This window comes from Mandrillus leucophaeus, unplaced genomic scaffold, assembly GCF_000951045.1.
Source record: "Mandrillus leucophaeus isolate KB7577 unplaced genomic scaffold, Mleu.le_1.0 Scaffold245, whole genome shotgun sequence".
Taxonomy (NCBI): Eukaryota; Metazoa; Chordata; class Mammalia; order Primates; family Cercopithecidae; genus Mandrillus; species Mandrillus leucophaeus.
Window position 1 is genome coordinate 656,557 of NW_012102532.1, and position 17,368 is coordinate 673,924.

General features: G+C 45.0%; 2 protein-coding genes across 4 annotated transcripts in view; one reads left to right on the forward strand and one right to left on the reverse strand.

The window, feature by feature from the left end:
• Nucleotides 1-5,042: 5,042 nt before the first annotated feature.
• Nucleotides 5,043-6,196, reverse strand: MRPL51 (mitochondrial ribosomal protein L51). The gene is made up of 3 exons (XM_011982953.1): nt 5,951-6,196; nt 5,755-5,865; nt 5,043-5,360 (listed from the first exon to the last, which is right to left on the reverse strand). The coding sequence occupies exons 1-3, from the start codon at nt 6,027-6,029 to the stop codon at nt 5,164-5,166; spliced, it is 387 nt and encodes a 128-aa protein (XP_011838343.1). The 5' UTR covers nt 6,030-6,196; the 3' UTR covers nt 5,043-5,163.
• Nucleotides 6,197-6,293: 97 nt separating this feature from the next.
• NCAPD2 (non-SMC condensin I complex, subunit D2) overlaps nt 6,294-17,368 on the forward strand; it is a 37,014-nt gene continuing 25,939 nt past the window's right edge. Inside the window, exons 1-3 of one of the 3 annotated variants that reach the window (XM_011982951.1) lie at nt 6,294-6,410; nt 7,004-7,042; nt 7,894-8,043. In XM_011982951.1, coding sequence (XP_011838341.1) covers nt 7,917-8,043 — 127 coding nt within the window. In that variant the 5' untranslated portion in view covers nt 6,294-6,410; nt 7,004-7,042; nt 7,894-7,916. Of the gene's footprint in view, nt 6,411-6,845; nt 7,043-7,893; nt 8,044-17,368 lie in introns of those variants that run through there. The other 2 variants (XM_011982950.1, XM_011982952.1) reach the window with 2 other exon arrangements.

Here is a 17,368-nt window from a genome sequence, read left to right on the forward strand (position 1 = left end):
TAAAAGTTATCTACTAGAGATTCATAACAAATATTTAATAGACATGTATTCCATTTAAGATCAAGAACAAGAAGAGGATACTTTTTCTTTTCTTTTCTTTTCTTTTTTTTCTTTTTCTTTCTTTTTTCCGAGACTGAATCTCCCTCTATTGCCCAGGCTGGAGTGCATGGTGTGATCTCAGCTCACTGCAACCTCCGCCTTCCGGCTTCAAGCGATTCTCCTGCCTCAGCCTCCTGAGAAGCTGGGATTACAGGTGCCTGCCACCATGCCCAGCTAATTTTTGGTTTCTTTTTGTTGTTGTTGTTTTGTTGTTTTTGAGACAGAGTCTCACTCTTGTCACCCAGGCTGGTGTGCAATGGTGCAGTCTTGGCTCACTGCAACCTCCGCTTCCTGGGTTCAAGCGATTCTCCTGCCTCAGCCTCCCAAGTAATTGGGATTACAGGCATCCACCACCATGCCCAGCTAATTTTTGTATTTTTAGGAGAGATGGGCTTTCACCATGTTGGCCAGGTTGGTCTTGAACTCATGACTTGTCTACGCTTAACTTTTTGTGGAACCGCCACTTTTCCAAAGTGGGTACACCATTTCACTAGAGGCTAAATTTTAATATTCATTACACTCTTCAGGATCTGACTCTTGCCTCCCATCTCTTTTCCTGTCTTTTGCCACAAGCAGTAGCTCCACCAGTAAATACCACTCATAGCTTTCTCATGCATACCATACTGTTTCTTGCCTCTGGGCCTTTATTTCTGCTTCAACTGCCTGGAAAGCCTGTTAGCCTCCACTCCTTTAAGACAACTCAGTGGTCACCTCTTCTCTAAAGCCGTTCTCCTCCCCATTCCTGCTTCCTCAGGAAAAGATAGGTGTTTCTTCCTCTCCACACCTATACACATAGATGTTAACAAACTTTGAATGTCACGACATACTGGGTTTCATAATTATGCTTCTTCATCTGCCTCCTGCACTGGGTGAATTCTTTTTTTCTTTTTTTTTTTTTAAGGCAGGATCTTGCTATGTTGCCCAGGCTAGAATGTGGTGACATGATCTCAGCTCACTGCCACCTCCACCTGCTGGGCTCAAGCCATCCTCCCACCTCAGCCTCCTGAGTAGCTGGAATTACAGACACGTGCCATCATGCCCAGCTAATTTGTTTTTTGTATTTTTTTAACAGAGACGGGGGTTTCACCATGTTGGCCAGGCTGGTCTCGAACTCCTGACCTCAAGTGATCTGCTCGCCTTGGCCTCCCAAAGTGCTGGGATTACAAGCATGAGCCACTGCTCCTGGCCTCAAGACCTCATTCTAATACCATCTTTTCAACAGATACCTTTTCTGATCATCCCCTCAGCAAAAAACAAAACAAAACAAAACAAAAACCAAAAAAAAAAAACCCCAAAAAACAAACAAACACACACCACTCTCATGGGACTCACTTTCATCATCATATTTAAATTCACATTTTGTTTACATACACATCTCTTCTTCTTTTTTCCAGTCTTGCCCCTGCATAAACTAGATGAAGCTGCTGCCAATTTAACCAAGTGGGAATCCCAGTGCTAACTGTCTGTTGGATGGGATATCTTTATTGGAGCAGATTAACATAGCCTCACATTTGTGGTTTGTGACCACTGATTTAGCAAATACATTATTTTTCTTTCTCTTTTTTCTTTTGAGACAGGGTCTCGCTTTGTTGCCTAGGCTGAAGTGCAGTGTCGCCAAGCTTGGCTCACTTTAGTCTCAACTCTCCAGGCTCAAGCAATCCTTCCGCCCAGCCTCTGCAGTAGCTGGGACTACAGGCACATGCCACCAACCCCCGGCTAATTTTTTTTTTTTTTTTTAAGAGACAGCATTTCACCATGTTGCCCAGGCTGATCTCAAATTCCTGGGCTCAACTGATCCTCTTGCCTCAGCCTCCCAAAGTGGAATTACAGGCGTGAGTCACTGCACCTGGTGAACATTCTTTTCTTTTTTGTTTTTTTCCTTTGAGACAGAGTTTCGCTCTTGTTGCCCAGGCTGGAGTGCAATGGCGCGATCTTGGCTCACTGCAACCTCCGCCTCCCGGGTTCAAGTGACTCTCCTGCCTCAGCCTCATGAGTAGCTGGGATTACAGGCATGCGCCACCACGCCCAGCTAATTTTGTATTTTTAGTAGATGGGGGTTTCTTCATGTTAGTCAGGCTAGTCTCGAACTCCTGACCTCAGGTGTTCCACCCACCTTGGCCTCCCAAAGTGCTGGGATTACAGGTCTGAGCCACCGTGCCCAGCCAGCATTCTCTCCTAAAGCATCAAGAGGATGGTCAGAAGCAGTCCACCACGGAGGGGATGAACAACAGTATACAGTCATGGTCTTTCATCAGGGCTGTGTTAATTCTGTTCTGCAGAGTATCACATTGGTCTACCATCTTGTAACTTTACATCCTTCAGACTTTTTTTTTTTTTTTTTTTTAAAGACAGAATCTCCCTCTGTCACCCAGGCTGGAGTGCATGGTGCAATCTCAGCTCACTGCAACCTCTCTGTCTCCTGGATTCAAGCAATTCTCCTGCCTCAGCCTCCCGAGTAGCTAGGATTACAGGCACACACCACCATACCTGGCTAATTTTTTTGTATTTTTAGTACAGACGGCGTTTCACCATGTTGGCCAGGATGGTCTCAATCTCCTGACCTTGTGATCCGCCCACTTAGGCCTTCCAAAATGCTGGGATTACAGGTGTGAGCCACCAGACATCTTTTAAGTAGAATGAAGACTACTTAGAGGTAAGAACCAACTCTACCTTGGTGATTTTTGTTCCTTCAAATATCCTTGCACATAGTAATTCAGTATTTATTGAAAGAAAACGTTATATACTGTTTCATACCACAAACAAGATTGTTCTGTCCTTGAATACAAAACCTTTTGTATGTTTGAACCAGGAAATATTCTATAAATGCCTGTTGACCTATTAATTTTCTCTTCCCTAACAATCAGATACTCTACCAAGATATGTAGATATCTTCTTCAGGGCACCTAGCACTTAGCACAGTCCCAAATATTTTATTTTCTCCACTCTAGTACCACCAAATCATGTAAAGTATCACAGTCATTCACATTTCACATCAACCTCTCCATTCTCATGCATAGCTCCTTCCAGCCACCCCTCTGAAAACTGACTCTCCAAAACATTTCCCTAAGACCCAGGATCATGTTTTCATATATACCCATCAATCCATTTATCCAAAACCCACCTGTAATTTAACAAGTACTCTTTATTTTTATTAAAGATGGAGTCTTCCTATGTTCCTAAGGCCGGCCTCCAACTCCTGGTTTCAAGGGATCCTCCCACCTCAGCCTGCAGAGTAGCTGGGATTATAAGTGTGCACCAACCGCCATGCCCCATAACAAGTATTTATTAATCTAACATCATTTTTATAGAGTTTTTGTTTTTTTAAACATAGAGATAGGGTCTTGCTATGTTGCCCAGGCTGGTCTTGAACTCCTGGCTTCAAGCAATCCTCATGCCTTCGCCTCCCAAAGTGTTGGGATTACAGGTGTGAGCCACTGCACCCAGCCCTAACTTCACTTTTTTTTTTTTTTTTTTTTTTTTTGAGACAGAGTCTCACCCCAGTTGCTCAGGCTGGAATGCAGTGGCACGATCTCAGCTCACTGCAGCGTCAAACTCCTGGGCTCAGGTGATCCTCCCACCTCAGCCTCTTGAGTAGCTGGGACTACAGGCATGCAGAACCATGCCCAGCTAATTTTTTTTCTTTTTTTCTTTTTTTTGAGACGGAGTCTCGCTCTGTCGCTCAGGCTGGTGTGCAGTGGCACTTATCTCGGTTCACTGCAAGCTCCGCCTCCCGGGTTCAAGTGATTCTCCTGCCTTGGCCACCGGAGTAGCTAGGATTACAGGCGCCCGCCACCACGCCCGGCTAGTTTGTTTGTTTTTGTATTTTTAGTAGAGACAGGGTTTCACCATGTTAGCCAGGATAGTCTTGATCTCCTGATCTCATGATCCGCCTGCCTCTGCCTCCCAAGGTACTGGGATTACAGGTGTGAGCTACTGCACCTGGCCACTTTTTTTTTTTTAGTAGAGACGGGGTTTCACCATGTTGCTCAGACCAGTCTCAAATTCCTGGCTCCAAGTAATCCTCCTACCTCAGCCTCCCAAAATGCTAGGATTACATGTGGGCACCATTATGCCCAGCTGTAATTTTTTAAAATTATTATTTAAAAAGAACAAAACACATAGATGCCCTAGACTCAATTCAGCTCTACTGATCAATCTTTAGGGGTTGAGACTAGGCTTTTGAAATGTTAAAACATCCAGACAACTCTGATGACCAGTCAGGCTTAGTATCCCCCATCTCTACCACTCATATGGTACTTAATGTTTCATATTTAAATGGAAAGGACACCTCACACTTTTGTTTTTCCTATAGTTCCTACTCAAAGAATATGCCTAATAAAATATTTTATTAGAGTAATACAGAAGTATGACTCCATTTTTCTCTTATATTTCATTTCAGTGTGGAAGGCTCCTTAGAAACACTATTAACAGCATTATGTCAAAAATTGCCAGTAACATTCTCATCAACTTTTCTTTTTTTAAAGGCATTAGGTATAGCTAGACTGTAAAAGGCAAGTGGTGTGAAGCCCAAACCTAAGATCCTAAGATCTAGGAGGAGTCAAGACTTCACAGTCGGCGAGCGCGTTGGCTCACTCCTGTAATCCCAGCATTTTGGGAGGCCGAGGTGGGCGGATCATGAGGTCAGGAGATCGAGATCATCCTGGCTAACAGGGTGAAACCCCGTCTCTACTAAAAATACAAAAATTTAGCTGGGCGTGGTGGCAGGCACCTGTAGTCCCAGCTACTCAGGAGGCTGAGGCAGGAGAATAGCGTGAATCCGGGAGGCGGAGCTTGCAGTGAGCCAAGACTGCGCCACTGCACTCCAGCCTGTGCAACAGAACGAGACTCTGTCTCAAAAAAAAAAAAAAAAAAAAAGACTTCACAGTCTACATGAGTAAGTAGAGGCAGCATCTAGAGGAAAACAGAAGTATGTGGCTATCAAATTCCAAAGAAGCCCCATTTTATTACAGAGAAAATACAAAGCTGTTTCCTCACAGGGAAGAGTACAGTTTCCCTTCTCCAGGGTGACAGATGAGCCTTTTCCGAAGTTCTCAGCTTTCTCTTCTACCGAAACTTCCCATGTCGGTTAAAGTGTTTGTAGAGATAGCGGATGCGTTTATGAAGGTTGTGCAGGTCATCAGCGAACATTCTACTTCCAACCATTTTCTTCTTTCGGATACAACGTTGCAATTCATTCCCTTTCCAACCTCGAAGCCATATGGGCCCCCTGATCAGTTCTTTGGGGTGCTTTTCAAAGTTTCCTGTGTAATGTGAGAGAACACATTAGATCGAAGACAAGAGAACCCATCCTACACCAGCTAAGCTTTCAACCCACAGTTGCATCTTGCTTAGCAGCACCTATAGACAAGACACATCACAGTACAGAACAATAGCAGAGACTCTGGAGCCAGACTGCTTGGGGTTAAAATTCTTATACTATCATTTATTAACTTTGGAAAAATTGTTAACTTTTACTTATGAAGTAAAAATTATATGAGGGTACTCAGAACAGTGACAAACACAATGTAAACAGCTACATAAGTGTTTGCTCTTACTATTGAGCACAGTACCACTCTCTACACAGGAGAAAAAGATAGTCATTACAGAGTAATTGCTATTCTGAAATTGTGTACCACGTCGAAGGTCAAGTCGTACCCAGGATCCCGATGTTGTCATACACTCCGAACATGGCCCTCTTCTCGTTCCAACGATCAACCACTTTGGGGGGCGGGAGAGTGAGCCTTATACCGATCAATCGCGGCACACCTAGGGATGGGGAAGGGAGGGAATTAATCTGAGCCGCCTATTATACTACGAAGCAGTTATCCGGGTGTCTACATCAGCCACTTACCAAGAGAGAAGCTTCTGCACGCCAGAGGCACCCAGTTCCACAGGCGCCTGCCTGCCCCAGATAAGAGGCTCCCTGCCATTTCTCTAGTCTCCCCGCTTCAACAACACACCAAATAAGTCCAGGAGTGAGGGCCAGATGTGGCCCTCAAGATGACGACAGGAACCGTCCCCGCCGACTTCACACGAGGGCAGCCATCTTGGGCCTTACCCAGGTAGCTGTGGGCGCAGGACCCACCTACGCCCCATCAACTACAGCCACAAGCCCCGCCCCCCGGGTTCCGGCCGGAGGGGCCTCTACCACCCTTCCCGCCTCATTGCTTCCGGTTCGCCCGCCGGAAGTTTTGGAGCGCCGGACAAGCTGAGGTCGGCGACTGGTTGCTAAGATTCCCCAAAACTGAGATTTCAAGAAAATTCACCCTTTCTGCTTTTTTTGGCGTCCTTCAACTGTGAAGGAAATGAAGGTTGAGAACTTGGAACCCGCTTCCAAAAACCAAGCCCTTTCTCTGTGCCTCACAACAGTCTTGCGCTGTAGCTTTTTTTATTACCCCCATTTTACTACTGGGAAGGAAATTTGAGGCCCTGAAAGTGAAGTGACTTGCTGGACGTCACTTAGCGGAGGAGATGGAGAAACCTGGATTAGAGGCGATGTCTTCTAACTCCCAGCGTGGACTGGCCTCCTTTCCTGGGGGTAACTGAATGATTCACTATTCCAGGGCACTACTACTGCCCAGCCAGGGACGCGACATCTCTGGCCGGCAGAAATACGGCCTCCTCCCCGCTGACCGGGCAAAGGGGTACCTTGCCGGAGCGGAGCCTTGGCACGTCCCCAGGCGGCGCTGTGATTGGCCGGCCGCTCCAGCGAGCGTCGCGATTGGCCCCCTGGCAGCCGTTGAAATTTGAACTCGGTATCTGTGGCTTTGCCCGCGCGTTGCCAGACTCAGAGGCGGCCCTTTGCCTCTGCCTGCCGGGGATTGGCCGGATTCTCCGCCAACTTGAAAACTGCCTTGCTAATTGGTGCGTGTTGTGCACGAGTGTTTTTTCCTTTTCATTTCAGCCTGACTGCCGGAGTCAGAGCCGCGGGTGAGATTCCCAGGTAAGATGTGGTGTTGCAGGTCGTAAAAGAGTAGAAAAATCGAGTACATGTCAGTATGACCCAGTATTGGGCAATATACAATAGGCAGGGAGGTCTAGTAGATACATCCTTGGGGCGCGATGTGGGAGAAACTGTGAGTCTGACAGATACGCAACGGAAGATGTTAAGCAAATCGCTTAACTTTCTTACTGCAATATCCGCTCTGTAAACTCATTTGTATTATTATGCACCTCATGGGATTGAGGTTAGGAGACTTAGATCAGATATGATGCATGCAAATAGCCTAACAGACCTGGCACAGGATAAATAAATCATCAGTGTTAATGCTGTTACCATTCTGGTGCAGGAAACCCACTAGCCCATGCTGGGGCACTGTTCTGGCCTCAGATGAGATCGGACCATTCTCTACTTAAGGAGCTTTGCACATAAAAATGGAAATAATAATACTTTACACATTAATATGTCACTTTATAGTTCTTTAAACACCTTTATACTGCTTGATTCGTTTGATCATCAGAGCAACTTTGTGAAGTAATCAGAGTTTAGTAACCCTGTTTTTACAGATAAAGTCCAGGGGTTTAACTGACACGATCAAGTGCCAATGTCACTACTAGAATTAGTTTCTAGTCCAGGGTCAGTCTCAGATCCTGTAAGATAATGTTACTAGCTTGCTATAAAACTAAAAGCCATTATATATGTTAGGGATGGGGAAGTAACAGAACCAGATAATGCTACTAGCTTGCTATAAAACTAAAAACCATTATATATGTTGGGGATGGGAAAGTAATAGAACCAGATATGAAGACAGGTCTTGAATATAGACCCTGACCTTTTCACTGTTTGGTTTCTAGCCCTGTGAGCCTGTAGGAGAAGAATGGCTCCCCAAATGTATGAGTTCCATCTGCCATTATCCCCAGAGGAGTTGTTGAAAAGTGGAGGGGTGAATCAGTATGTTGTGCAAGAGGTACTGTCCATCAAACATCTTCCACCACAGCTTAGAGGTAAGACTCCATAGCTGTCACTGTACTTAGCTCTTTCAAAGGACCATCCCACATGGAATTGCTACATTGTCATTTCTGTTTCACTGCACCTGGAAGCATCATAAGAGCAAGAAATATGTTTTTCCTATTTTGCTGTTTTATCCCAACATTGCATGGGATGCATGACACAAAGAATACATTCATTAACTGCCTTTTCTAGATTAGTCAAAAACAGTCTTGGCATATGTGATTACTCTTTGGGGAAAAGTTATTTTCCATCTTTACCCCTTACCGTGTGTCCAAATTAAGTCCTGGTGGATTTAAGAGTTATAGGAAGGGATCGCTTTTTCAGAATGTCTGGGACTTAACCTGACCTGTTTTTGGTAATACCTTTTTAGAGTCTAGATATCTTCCTTCCAAGATGTACAATTATGGGGGGAAAAACCCATAATATATATGTACCATTGCAACACCATGCAATATATGTACAGTGCAGTCACCTACTGAAACCTGTAAATGATCAAAAGCACCTTTTGCATTACCAGAAAGACTTCATAATGTCCTTGTGCTTGTTGGAAGCGGTCTTATAGCAGCTAGGTTGCTTTGGAGAGGTATAGAGATTAAAGACTAGAGCCAGGCTGCCTGGACTTGAATCCTGGTTCTACTACTCTGACCTTGGACAAGTTACTTAATTCTCTCAGTGCCTTGGTTTCCTCATCTGTAAATATAGAGATTATAACCTACTTTATTTGTTATCACCTACAAGAAGAACAGTTGGTTAATGCAGCAGCTTGTCTCCTCTTGGCCTTTCTTTCACGGTTGCTAGATGGCAACTTCTTTTTCTTTTTCTTTTTTTTTGAGACAGAGTCTCACTCTGTTGCCCAGACTGGAGTGCAGTGGTGTGATCTCGGCTCACCGCAACCTCCGCCTCCCCAGGCTTAAGCGATTCTCCTGCTTCAGCCTCCCAAGTAGTTAGGATTACAGGAGCACGCCACTACTGCCTGGCTAATTTCTGTATTTTTAGTAGAGACGGGATTTCACCATGTTGGCCAGGCTGGTCTTGAACTCCTGACCTCAAATGACCCATCCACCTCAGCCTCCCAAAGTGTTGGGATTACAGGCATGAGCCACTGCGCCAGGCTAGATGGCAGCTTCTTGCTCTAATGTCCAGAAGTGGAAAAAGGAATTTTCTATCTTGTACTTTTTATTCTTTATTTTATTTTGAAAGACAAGGTAAAGACTCTCTTGCCCAGGCTGGAGTGCAGTGGCATGATCACGGCTCACTGCAGCCTCAACTTCCCAGACTCAAGCAATCCTCCCACCTCAGCCTCCCAAGCAGCTGGGATCACAGACATGCACCACCATACCTGGCTACTTTTTTTATTTTTTGTAGAAACGGTGTTTCCCTATGTTGCCCAGGCTAGTCTCGAACTCCTGGGCTCAGTCAATCTTCCCGCCTCAGCCTCCCAAAGTGCTGGGACTGCAGGCTGGAGTGCAGTGGCCTGATCACAGCTCATTGCAGCCTCAACCTCCCAGGCTCAAGCAGTCCTCCCACCTCAGCCTCCCAAGTAGCTGGGACCACAGACATGTACCAAAGTGCTGGCATTGTAGGCATGAGCCACCATGCCCGGCCAGCCTTTTTTGTTAAAAACTAAAACACGCACACATTAGCCTAGGCCTACACAGGGTCAAGGTCATCAAGAAGTCACTAGACGATGGGAATTTTTCAGCTGTATTATATTTTTATGGCACCACTGTCGCATATGTGATCTATTGTTTACTAAAATGTTACAGGGCACAGGACTGTACAGGTAAGAGAAATAGAATTACCCAGACTGGTTAAACTGATCAAGATTATTACCTAGGAGCCTCCCTAAACTTGAGCATATCAACCATTTGGTAAGCAAGGAAGAAGGCAGAGTGTGGTGGTTGGCTAATGGATGGCAAACCAACAGTGTCCACAGGTATACTGTTCTGTCCATATCATGTGGATATATGTGTCACCAATTGAACATGCTGCATACTGTGACAAATTACTCTTCAGTTATTATAATGATGCATCATTTTTAAAAATGGTCACCTTTTTTTTAAGTTCCAGAGTACATGTACAGGATGTGCAAGTTTGTTACATAGGTATACATGTGCCGTGGTGGTTTGCTGCACCTGTCAAACCATCACCTGCATATTAAGCCCAGCATGTATTAGCTATTTTTTCTTATGCTCCCCCTCCTGCTATTCCACCCCCTAACAGGCTCCATTGTGTTGTTCCCCTCCCTGTGTCCATGTGATCTCATTGTTCACCTCCCACTTGTAAGTAAGAACATGCAGTGTTTGGTTTTCTGTTCTTGCAGAAAAGAACAGGATAATGGATGGAGTACCAGATCCATCCATGTCCCTCTAAAGGACATGATCTTGTTCTTGTCACGTTTTTTTTTTTTTTTTGAGACAGAGTCTCGCTCTGTCACCCAGGCTGGAGTGCAGTGTCGCAATCTCAGCTCACTGCAACCTCCGCCTCCCAGGTTCAAGAGATTCCCCTGCCTCAGCCTCCCGAGTAGCTGGAACTACAGGCACATGCCACCACATCCAGCTAATTTTTTGTATTTTAGCAGAGACCGGTTTCACCATGTTGGTCAGGATGGTCTCAATCTCCTGACCTTGTAATCTGCCTGCCTCGGCCTCGCAAAGTGCTGGGATTACAGGCGTGAGCCACCGCGCCTGGCCTGTTTAACAACAATATTAATAAAGTAGAGCAATTATAACTATGCCAGCATCACTACCCTTGCACTTTAGGGCCATTATTAAGTAAAATAAAGGTTCCTTGAACAGAAGCCCTGCAACAGTTGATATGATAACCAAGGTGGTTCTACTAGCGGGTGAGCAGGGTTGCATATACAGTGTGGATATGCTGGACAAAGGGATGATTCACATCCCAGGCAGGAGGCGGCAGGGCAGCACCAGATTTTATGCTACTGAGAATGGCACACAACCTATAATTTATGAATTGTTTATCTCTGGAATGTTTCTTTTTTTTTTTTTTTTAAGATAAGAGTCTCGCATTGTTGCCCAGGCTGGAGTGCAGTGGCTCAGTCTCAGCTCACTGCAACCTCTACCTCCTGGGCTCAAGCAATTCTCCTGCCTCAGCTTCCCAAGTAGCTGGGACTACAGGCGAGTGCCACCATGCCTGGCTAATTTTTTGGTTTTTTATTTTCTGTTCTGGAGACGGAGTTTTGCTCTGTTGCCCAGGTTGGAGTTCAGTGGCAAGATACTGGCTTACTGCAACCTCCATCTCCCGGGTTCAAGCAGTTCTCCTGCCTCAGCCTCCCAAGTGGCTGGAATTACGGGTGCCCACCACCATATCCAGCTAATATTTTTTTTTTATTTTCTAGTAGAGCCAGGGTTTCACCATGTTGGCCAGGCTGGTCTCGAACTCCTGACCTCATGTGATCTGCCCACCTTGGCCTCCCAAAGTTCTGGGATTACAGGTGTGAGCTATGGCGCCCAGCCTATTTCTGGAATATTTCACTTAATATTTTCAGACTTGAGACTGACCACGGGTAACTGAAACCTCAGAAAGTGAGAACACAGATTGGTAAGGACCACTGTATGTCAGATGGTTGTAGGAGCCAAAGGGAAAAATAAAGAAGACAGTGTGGCCAGGCGCAGTGGCTCACACCTGTAATCCTAGCACTTTGGGAAGCCGAGGCAGTTGGATTGCTCACGCTCAGGGGTTTGAGACCAGCCTGGCCAACATGGTGAAACCCCATCTCTACCAAAATTACAAAAAAGTTAGCCAGGCGTGGTGGTGCACACCTGTAGTTCCAGCTACCTGGGAGGCTGAGGTGGGAGAATTGCTTGAGCCCAGGAGGCAGAGGCTGCAGTGAGCCATGATCATGCCACTGCACTGCAACCTGGGCCACAGAGCTAGACCCTGTTTCAAAAAAGAAAAAAAGAAGTGTACTGCAAATGGTCACTCATCCCTGTAATCCCAGCCACTTGGGAGGCAGAGGTAGGAGGATTGTTAAGGCCAGGAGTTCGAGACCAGCCTGGGCAACATAGTCTCTAAAATTAATTATACAAAGCTTAAAAATAAATAATATAAAGAAGAAAGATAGTAGGGCCTGCCATTTCATCCATTTCATGTTGGATCATCAGAGAAGCCTTGCTGTTATGTCACGTTTGAGCAGAGACCTTAAAGTAAGGAAATGAACTATGCAGATTGTCAGGGAAGGGCATTCCAAGCAAACAGAAAAGCCTATGCAAAGGCCTGGAGGCGGGCAAATGCCAATAGAGTTGGAGTAAGCCAGGAAAAAGAGATTAGGTAGGAAGTGGTACAGATTATTGTAGAATCTTGCTCCTCAAAATGTGGTCCTCAGATCAGCAGTGTTAATATCATGATCTCCTGATCTGGGATCTTATTAGAAATGCAGGATGTCAAGACCCAGGATGTCAAAGCTGCTAAATCAGGAAATCTGTTTTTTTTTTTTGTTTTTGTTTTTGTTTTTGTTTTTGTTTTTTTTTGAGACGGAGTCTGGCTCTGTCGCCCAGGCTGGAGTGCAGTGGCCGGGTCTCAGCTCGCTGCAAGCTCCGCCTCCCGGGTTTACGCCATTCTCCTGCCTCAGGCTCCCAAGTAGCTGGGACTACAGGTGCCCGCCACCTCGCCAGGCTAGTTTTTTGTATTTTTTAGTAGAGATGGGGTTTCACCGTGTTAGCCAGGATGGTCTCGATCTCCTGACCTCGTGATCCGCCCGTCTCGGCCTCCCAAAGTGCTGGGATTACAGGCTTGAGCCACTGCGCCCAGCCAGGAAATCTGTATTTTAAGAAGATCCCTCAGGCAATTTGGATGCAATTATTAGTTTGAGAAGCACTGATCTCTAGAGCCTCGTAGATCATGGCAAAAACTTGAACTTCAGTGTGAATGAACTTGAAAGCCATTGAGTTTTGAGCATGGGAGTGACATGGTCTGACATTTTAAAAGATTCACTGACTACTGTGTTGAGCAGAGACTATAAGAGGCAAGGAGAGAAGCAGGGAGACTAGTTAAGTGGCTAATATGGTAATACCAAGTAGACTGGACTGGAGGGATAGCAGGGGAAGTGGTGATAACATGATTCGGATATATTTTCAAAGTAAAGCTGACAGGAATGCTGATGAATTGGATTGGATTTATAGGGTTAGTAAAGGAATCTGAGATGAGAATGCTTACAAGACTTTTTTTTTTTTTTTTTGACAGTCTTGCTCTGTTGGCTCTGTCACCCAGGTTGCCGTGCAGTGGCGTGATCTTGGCTCACTGCAACCTCTGCCTCCCAGGTTCAAGCAATTCTCATGCCTCAGCCACTTGAGTATCTAGGATTACAGGTGTGCACCACCACACCTGGCTAATTTTTGTATTTTTAGTAGAGATGGGGTTTTACCGTGTTGTCCAGGCTGGTCTTGAACTTCTGGCCTCAAGTGCTCTGCCTGCCTTGGCCTCCCAGAATGCTAGGATTACAGGCATGGGCCACCATGCCCGGCCTTACAAGGCTTTTTTACTTGAGCAACTAGAAGAATGAAGTTGCCATTTACTGAGATGGGGTAGCATATGGGAGGGAGAGGTTTAGATTGTTGGTTATGTGAGTGTGGAGTTCAAGGGAGAGGTTGTCAGCTGAAGATACACATTTAGGATTTAATACTCTGCATGTAGACAGCACTTAAAGCCATGAGATTGGAGTGAATGTAGATGGAGAAGAGAAGCAGTTTGAAGACCAAGACCTGAGATAGTCCAGCATTTAGAGGCTAGGAGGATAAAGAAGAACCAGTAGAAGAAATTAAGAAGCAGTCATTGGGGCAGAAAGTGAATGAAGGAGCTAAATGACGCTAAATAAAGAGAGTCTTTCAAAAACAAAGGAGAGGTCAACTGCAGATTAACTACTGGATTTATTGATGTCATGGTCACTGGTAACCTTGACAAAGCTGTTTCAGAAGATAGTGGGGGCAGAAGCTTGCTTGGAATAGGTTTTTAAGAAAATGGAATGACAGAGATTAGAGATGATGAATTTATATAGTGTATTTCTTTTAAGATGGGCAGCATTACATGTGTGTATGTTGAGTAGGAATGATCAGAGAGGGGAAAGCTGATGATGCAGAAGGAAGAGGGAACAGTCATTGGAGCAGTGCCTTTAGTAGGTAAGAGAGTGTGAGATTGTGTCACTGCACTCTAGCCTTGGTGACAGAGCAAGAACCTGTCTCAAAAAAACAAAAACAAATAATATTGCATCTTTATATTTGTTTCCATTTCTCTTGGGCTGTGAATGATGCCATGTACTATCTGTGTTTGTGTGTGGGTTTTTTTGGGTTTTTTTTGAGACAGGGTCTCACTCTGTCACCCATCCTGGAGTACAGTGGTATGATCACAGCTTACTGCAGCCTCAACCTCCTAGGCTCAAGCAGTCCTCCCACCTCAGCCTCCGGAACAGCTAGGACTATAGGTGCACCCCACTGCGCTCAGCTAATTTTTTATTTTTCGTAGAGATGGGGTCTTGCCATGTTCCCTAAGCTGGTCTGGAGCGCCTGACCTCAAGCAATCCTCCTGCCTCAGCCTCTCAAAGTGGTGGGGTTATAAGTGTGAACCATCACATCCAGCCTGCATCAAATTTTGATAAGTTTTAACTTTATAATAGACATATATATTTGGCCGAGTGCCGTGGCTCATGCCTGTAATCCCAGCACTTTGGGAGGCCAAGGCGGGCGGATCACGAGGTCAGGAGATCAAGACCATCCTGGCTAACACGGTGAAACCCCGTCTCTACTAAAAATACAAAAAATTAGCTGGGCGTGGTGGCGGGCGCCTATAGTCCCAGCTAATTGGGAGGCTGAGGCAGGAGAATAGCGTGAATCCAGGAGGCAGAGCTTGCAGTGAGCCGAGATAGTGCCACTGCACTCCAGCCTGGGCAACAGAGAGAGACTACGTCTCAAAAAAAAATAGACATATATATTTTATGGTAGTAAATGATACAATAGACTAGGATCTACATATGTTTTATGCATTCATGACATACCTAGCTTTAAAACAAATTAGCCAGATATGGTAGAGCATACCTGTTGTCCTAGCTACTCAGGAGGCTGAGGCAGCCGGATTGCTTGAGCCCAGGAGTTTGAGGCTGCAGTAAGCTGTGATCGTGCCACTGCACCCCAGCCTGGGAGACAGAGTGAGACTTTGTCTCAAAAGGAAGAAAGAAAAAATTCCAGTATATTTATTGAAAAAAATTAGCATATAAGTGGACCTACATAATTCAAATCTTGTTGTTCGAAGATTAATTGTAGATATACATATGTGTCCTACTTTTCTCCAGTGAGAGGGCCAAAGGCAGTAATACTGTAATAGAAATGAGTGCAAGTAGTGCCTAGAGTTTGGCTTCTACATACTGTTATTCCATAATAGGAGCCAGGATTCCACTGAGAATGGTTGATTACAGGACTGGGCCAGGGAAAGTACAAGATGAGCCCAGAACATCTTTTATTTTATTTATTTATTTTTGAGATGGAGCCTCACCATGTTGCCCAGGCAGATCTTAAACTCCTGGGCCCAAGCGATCCTACTGCCTCCACCTCCCAAAGTGCTGGGATTACAGGCATGAGCCCAGCCCCTCTCATGATACAAGACAGGGAACAAAGGTGAAGGGAAACTGGGTGCAGTCGCCCACGCCTTTAATCCCAGTACTTTGGAAGTGTTGGGAATAATGCTCAAAATCCTAAGGAAAATGAACGTTCAAACAAAGGATTCTTAGCAAAGCAATTTTACTTCTACGCAGAGGGGTGCTTCTCCTTGGCCAGTTGCCATGAGAGCACACCTGAACAAAGGGGCACAAGAGCCTTTATTCCTGACGCAAGTCCTGCCCCTGTACCCTTTTCCCATTGGCCAGGGTCGGGTCGCACAGTTAGCCCAGTTGGCCAAACATTTGAACTTTAGATAAGGTGGGCGCATAAGGGAGAGAGGGGAAAAGGTGAAGGGGTGTCTGCAATGAGCTAGAGAGCTAGTCTTCTTTCCAAATAAGGAAAGGAATAATAATAGTAAGAAATAGTAAGAAAGTAATAGTAAGAAATAGTACGAAAGAAAATAAATAAATAGTAATAAAGGAAAGCTAGTCTTCTTTCCAAATAAGGAAGGGAATGTGAGCTGGTACTGATAAGCCTGGTACTGTGGTGTGTCCGGCCATGTAACAAAGGCAGAAAGGAAAAACAGAGAAAAAGGAAAAAAGGTGGGGGAGGTACTACGAATTAAAGAATAAAGGATTGATCAGGCTATTTGAAGAGAAACCTCATCATATCCCACAGGAGGCTGAGGCAGCAGATCAGTTGAGCCCAGGAGTTCGAGACCAGCCTGGGCACCAAAGTGAGACCCCATCGCTACAAAAAATTAACAAAAATAAAATTAGCTAGGCCGGGCGCAGTGGCTCACACCTGTAATCCCAGAACTTTAGGAGGCCGAGGTGGGTGGATCATGAGGTCAGGAAATCAAGACCATCCTGGCTAACATGGTGCAACCCCCTCTGTACTAAAAATACAAAAAATTAGCCGGGTGTGGTGGCAGGCGCCTGTAGTCCCAGCTACTCAGGAGGCTAAGGCAGTAGGGAGTGGGCAGTAGGATCGCCTGAGCCCAGGAGGTCAAGGCTACAGTGAGCTATGTTTGCACCACTGCACTTTGGCCTGGGCAACAAAGCAAGACCCTGTCTTGAAAAAAAAAACACAAAAAAACGGAGTCATGTTCAAAGGACACAGGCCAAGTTGAAGGAGATCGCAGAGACCAAGTATTGGACAATTTGTGCAAGAAAATAAATAGTAATGGATTAAAGCACAGAATAAGAGAAATACCCATAAGTCCATTCTGCTATAAATAAGTGAATAACTAAATAAAGAGAAAGGGACAACTAATCGTTACAGCAGCATTCCCATTAGTAAATGTAGAAGGAATAATAGAGATAGAAAATCACCATTTAGTAAACACAGCAGTAATTGTGGCAGGCAAGAATCATTCATGGATGCTTAAATTAGTGGGCAAATGTGATGTGAAACAGGATATTATGTAGTCTGAATGTATCTTCCCACAAAAATACTGATTGCAAAGGGGAAAATAATAATGTTACAGTGGAGAAATGTGGCAGACACTATGAAGTGATCAAAGTTAACATCAGCAGTAATAAGACATTCACTTCATGCACCTCTTGATACGATGCCTGAGGACCGACCCTCCTTTCTGCTGTAATCTTACAAAAATACATAACCTCAATATAATCGTGAGAAAACAGGCAAACCCAAATTGAGGGACATTCTACAAAATAAGAGACAAGTACTCCTCAAAGAAGTGTCAAGA